Source organism: Magnolia sinica, chromosome 6 (genome assembly GCF_029962835.1).
Source record: "Magnolia sinica isolate HGM2019 chromosome 6, MsV1, whole genome shotgun sequence".
Lineage (NCBI taxonomy): Eukaryota > Viridiplantae > Streptophyta > Magnoliopsida > Magnoliales > Magnoliaceae > Magnolia > Magnolia sinica.
This window is the reverse complement of record NC_080578.1, coordinates 8872986-8878798: the sequence shown is the minus strand read 5'-3', so window position 1 is coordinate 8878798 and position 5813 is coordinate 8872986. Positions and strand designations below refer to the sequence as shown.

The following is a 5813-nucleotide window of genomic DNA, read 5'->3' as shown; positions in this document are numbered from 1 at the left end:
GGGCTCGGCTTCGGGCTCAACCGTCAGGCCAAGCCTATTCAAAATTCTGATTTTGTTAGGCCCTAGTCCGACCCATTGACACTCTGCTTACAATGGGGACATCCATGTTAAAATCGACGCGTTTTGGCCAGTGACCCCAATACCAGCCAGCTAGCTAGGTCAGAGATATATGGCCCCACCATGATGTATGTGTTTTATTCAAGTTGTCTATTTATTTTGTGAGCTCAGTTTATGGCATGAGTCCAAAAATGAGATGGATCTAAACCTCAACTGGACTACACCACATGAAAATAATATTTATTGAATGTCTACCAATAAAAACTTTCTAAGCTTTAATGTAATATTTATTTGCCATTCAACCTATTGACAAGGTTACATAGATCATGTAAATGAAGGAAAAAAACAAATATCAAATTATCCAAATTTTCCAATTACATCCAGAAGTTTTTAACCGCAAGCATTCAATCCCCATTATTTCATGTGGTGTGATTCACGAGAGGCTTGTGTCCGCCTCATTTTTTCTTACTCGTTTCATAAAATGAGCTGGAAAATGGATGAATGGTGTGGGTAAAACACATACATCATGGTGGGCCCTTAGAGCTTTAACACCAGCTAGCTGGCTGGGGTACTAGCCACACCGCGTCCTTAAATCGGGCATTCCCAAACCTAGGTGGGTCACACCATGTAATTTTGTTTAGGCACGATTTTACATGGTGTGGTCCACCTGAGCTTCGAACGTGATTTTTTTTTAGCCCCAAGGAGAATACAAGGGGGCACACATGATGGAAGGACACCACAATGGGAGGACACCACACACCTCGTGGCAGAAACCATTTAAGCATGTCATCTTTAACGGTCCGTCTTTACCGTTTGAGATGAAATCATGGCCGTCCGATCCACGGGAAATACAGCATGCTTGTTTTAACTCCTCTATACGAACACGTGGCCCGCGAGACTGAGTATCAGTTAATAAAAAACGAAAAAAAAAGAAGAAAAAGGAATAAAAATCTAAAATAAAAGAGCCCCAAGAAAAAATCAAGAACAATGGAAGAAAATGGAGGGTCTCAGCCCATCATGCCCATACTCCCTAGATTAGACCGTCTAGATTCTCTCGTATAATACCCTTATTTTTTCTTTTCTTATATATATATTTTTATAATTTTGATTTTACAATTTTTTTTTCTCGCCTATTGCAGATGAAATGTTTAGAAGGGAAATACAATTTATCGAAATGGTGCGATAATCCAATCTGGGCTGTAGAGAATCGATGCAGGCCGTTGGATTTGGCGGTAAAAGAAGTCTACACCAAAGGGTCGGTGTTGGATCGAATTGCTTCACTAGAAAATCGATTCCTTCAGGTGAGAAAATTGGTTTTTGTTGGAAATTTTCATAATTGTCAATCCCCAATTTTATTTTATTTTATTTGATTTATATTTGTTTGGAATTCTCTCTCTCTCTCTCTCTCTCTCTCTCTCTCTCTCTCTCTCATTGTGTTTTAGTATGGTATTTTCTATTGAATTTGCAAGATCTCCGCTTTTCTTTTTCTTCTCTCTCTCTCTCTCTCTCTCTCTCTCTCTCTCTCTCTCTCTTTCTCTTTAATTTTTTAATTTTTTTAATTTAAAGAATTAGCCATGCCAATTTGCAATTGGAGAGTTGTTTGACACTACGGCTGTGTATGACGCTTGATACGTAGGCACTCAGGAATTGTAAATCAAGTATAAATTAATTTAAACTGAACCGAGTAAATTGTGGGACCTCCTGTCTTAAAACCACAGTCCGAATATCAGATTGGTGGAAGAATACTAAATTCTGATTTGTGGACACTCGTGTGTTGAAGCAGGACCGTTGGATAGTTCATTCTTAAGCGTGCAATAAATGTCCGCCATCTAAAATGGGACCATAGTTTCGGAAGTTTGATTTGAACTATTTTTATTTCACGTATGTGATTTCTTAGTAATTTATAAGTGCCTGCGTATCATCCAACACACTCTTCCAGAGTATCAAAGTATTTCTCTGCAATTTGGCGACGAGAGAGGTGGTAAGGCGGATCGCGCGAGGGGATTGAAGAGACTTTTTGCAGCACACGTGACGACGTGGTAAGCGTGTGCAAGATTAGGCCGTTCATTAGATGGGCCCAACATGAGCAGGCCCCATCCCAGAAAATCAGTTCGGTCCAGTTATCATGCGGGGGCTATACAAATGGATTGTCCATATGATCAACGGCGCACAATCAAAGTACATCCATGGAAACCCTGACTGATGGGATGGATTTATTCTGTGACCGGAGCATGATGGCGCTGGGTCCCACTTAGTTTGTGGCTTGGATCTACGACAGGTTTTCCGCAATCTCTACAGTCTCTCCTCGCGCGTATCGCCTCATGTCTCTTTTTGGTTGGTTGAGTTGATCTTTCTATTTCAGAAACGTTCAGTTGTATGGAATTTTCAACTACAGCTATTCATTTCCCAAGAATATTTCATTTTCTTATAAAATCCGATCCGCTCAGAAGGTGGATCGTATTATAAAGATTATGCGTGGAGAAAAAGAGAATGGTTGGTGCATTCATCAGACGGCTATACGATTGAAACCCATGGTCAGCTGATGGTCGGGCTCAATGTTTGTCTGTGGACCACCTAATGAGTGGATTGGTCATGCAATGGCCCTCCTTTTACGGCTGATATGTTCAACTGAAGTGAGACATCAGCAGAAGATGGAGACGTGGCAAGTGAAATTTTTATACAGCATTGCATGTATACAACTGTCTCTATTTGCATGTAGTATGTACCTGCCACGTTGCCGATGATTCCCGGGCACAAAGATATATTACATCAATTTTCTTGATGCACTGCGGTCCACGTGATGAAGGAACCGATATGAATTTTTTATCGAGTGTATCTAACAAGCGGGTCCCACTTGATGGACCGTTGAGATCTTGCAAACTTGAGCCATATTGAGTGGCGACCTATCTGTAAATGTGCAGGGTGTGACCATAGCACCTTTGCAATAAGGTCGCACTCGGATTCATGCCGCAAGCTTGTTTACTTGTAAGGAAAAACTTTCCTTATCATAGGTTACATTGCCTTTAAAGCTACTTTTATATTATTTTAATGTTCAATTATTACAAAAATATATCTATTCAATATTTGAATTATTTTAATGTTCAATTATTACAAAAATATATCTATTTAAAATTTAAATTTTTGATATTGACAAGAAAAAGTACAATGATTATAAATTCTTTCACCTGTGTCGTTAATACATTTGCATTGGACCAACAATTCTTATATTTGATTTGGCTACGAAAGATCCCTAACGATGACACTCAAATCAGACCTAAGGTTGAGCTCAGTGGCCCCACCATGATGCTTGTTGGACATCTTTGTCCGTCATGCATCCCCCGTTGTTAAGCTTAGGGCCAAAATCCAGCCCAATCCATGACTTAGGTGGGCCACACAACAAGAAATAGTCGAGAGTGGACACCACCCATTAAAACCTTCTTGACTCTTTGTGGCCCCATTGAGTTCTTGTCCAGACATTTGACCTGTCCATTTTGTGCATTCCACCTGTTCAAGGGTCCCACAGTTTCAAGTCCATTTTAAAACTCAGGTGGGTCGTACGAAGTGATTTTAGATGTTTAAGGCATGATTTTGCACTGTTCCATATGGTATGGCCACCTAACTCCCAAATACAGATGATTTTCTAGACAACCCATCACCTACGTAGGGAACTTGTCAGATGCATGGTTCAGATGTCTAAAACACACATCATAGATTTACACAGAGTTCGACCTTGTCGTGAGCTAAGGTAAGGTCGACCTTACAGGAACTTTTTCCTATTTGTAATTTTCTATTTTTCTTTTTTATGTAACTTTTGCAATCTGATGTCATTTTTAATGAATTACAAATCAGCTAAGCCTAGAGATTGAAGCAAGCTGCTCAGCTCAAAGGCATGGATATGAAGGCCAGCAAGGTGGTTTGATGTCCTTTCACAACTTTGATGGAGAAGATCTCACACATGGAGAGGATGATCAAAGGCGCTTTCATGAAATTCATCTTAATATGCCTGACTTGAAGGTAATTTACCTCGTGGTTGTTTAGTCAAAGGGCTATCCAGTTAGGTGCCGATTCGATGTGTTCTAAGGGGGCGTTTGGATCTTAAGTTACTTAAGATAAGATACTTATACCTTAAGTAGCTTATCTTGATATCTACTTATTAAATTGAAGTAATTAAGTAACTTTAAATAAAAAGCTACTTATAATTGATCATCAACGAAACTTACTTATCTCAAGTAAGTTATCTCTTCTTTGAAGGCTTGTTAATTGTACATGAGTGTAAAATCGTACACCACACGTGCCATCGTGGCATATAGGTTCAACATCAAGTCATCCACTGGTTGGTTTGACCATGTTTTTCCTAAAATTAATCTAGTCCACTCAGAAGACGGACCCCATATTGGAGACAAGTGGACAGGTTAGAAAACTTCAAGCAAGTGTTTTAGAGTTGTACAATTATTTTGCAAATTGAGGCCCATCAGACCAATGGATCAACTTCCTTCTTGGGATCATGCATCAACATATTGGTGCCTTTCTAATTGATGGATTGGATCTCAGACCTATGTGCTACAATGACCAATGTGTGGTGTGTACATGAGTTGTATACTTGAATTGCACACGTGCGTGGGCTTAGCAAATCTCATCTTGGAGTAGCCCGACGGACCTCGTCTTTCTTGTAACCCCCCATCCCCCTTGATGATTCTATGACATCCACTCCATCCATTTGTTTTATCATATCGTGTTATGGGTGTGACTCAAAAAAATGAGATAGATCCAAGACTTAAGTGGGCAATGCCCAAGAAACAGTGGGATTCAACACACACCGTTGAAACCTTTATGGGGAAATTTTGTTCTCATGCATGTTTACCAAACATGCACTTTTTCACATAAGCAATTCTCAAGAAACTATTTAAGAGAAATGTCCCTTGAGAATCAATTCTACAGTTAGTAGAAGTAACGCCAAACAGGCCCAAGGTTTTGGATGCCCTTTGCAATTGGGAAAAAAAAAAGCTGGTGTTGCCATCATCATCATAGCTTGGTCTAGATATTTGTGGTCAGATCTATGTTTCATATGTTGTTAATATTCAAGAATTCTCATGATTGCTTAGCAAGAGTTTGAGGACTGGCTATCTGACATTCCTTCACTTGCTTTCTATCACTACCGGACGGAGTTAATAGCTGTATTGCATGAAAAATAAAATGACAATTCATATCTTGTGCTTAAGCTTGTAGGTGCGGCGCCAAGCATCGCCACGTCTTAGAAGTGCAAGTTAGTCTCTTCTTAAAATGTTAGATACAAAGGCATCTAATCTTTAAATACGGTCCATCTGAGATTGGGCCCACCAAACAAACAGTCCTGATGTGTCATGTACATGTGTGCAACTTGAATTTCTTAAATCTAATTAACAGTCTATTGTGTTTAAGTAATAGAGAGAAAATAGTAAGCAAGCTCAAACCTTTCTCATTTTTAACCTCTTTCATACACATTCCACACAGGGGAAGTACAAAGAGGAGAAGATAAGGGTGAAGTGTTCGACTAAGCTAAAGTATCTTCTCTCAGGAAGGAGGGATGGCGATGGCTGTAGAAATGATAAAAGGAGGTCTCTCAAGTGGCAGTGCAAGAGATGGCTTGGCTGCTAGTATTTCCCTCTTTGACATTTCCATGTTCTGTTTCTATATATACTAATATGTAAAGAGAAATGCCATTTGTTAGAAACATCCATGGATATTTCTCGTAACAAAATCGACATTATTTACCTTCA

At 39.5% G+C, this 5813-nt stretch overlaps 1 protein-coding gene across 1 annotated transcript; it reads left to right on the top strand.

Moving 5' to 3' along the window:
• The first annotated feature begins 974 nt into the window (after window positions 1-974).
• Window positions 975-5813, top strand: LOC131248185 (uncharacterized). The gene is made up of 4 exons (XM_058248299.1): window positions 975-1113; window positions 1197-1358; window positions 3907-4071; window positions 5548-5813. Exons 1-4 carry the CDS (start codon window positions 1045-1047, stop codon window positions 5689-5691), a joined length of 540 nt encoding a protein of 179 aa, XP_058104282.1. The 5' UTR covers window positions 975-1044; the 3' UTR covers window positions 5692-5813.

Bases quoted from the DNA above. Each gene is read 5' to 3' on its own strand.
- LOC131248185 (XM_058248299.1), top strand. From the start codon at position 1,045: ATGGAAGAAAATGGAGGGTCTCAGCCCATCATGCCCATACTCCCTAGA. The intron at 1,114-1,196 runs GTATAATACCCT...CGCCTATTGCAG, and splicing joins TAGACCGTCTAGATTCTCTC to ATGAAATGTTTAGAAGGGAA. The intron at 4,072-5,547 runs GTAATTTACCTC...CATTCCACACAG, and splicing joins TTAATATGCCTGACTTGAAG to GGGAAGTACAAAGAGGAGAA.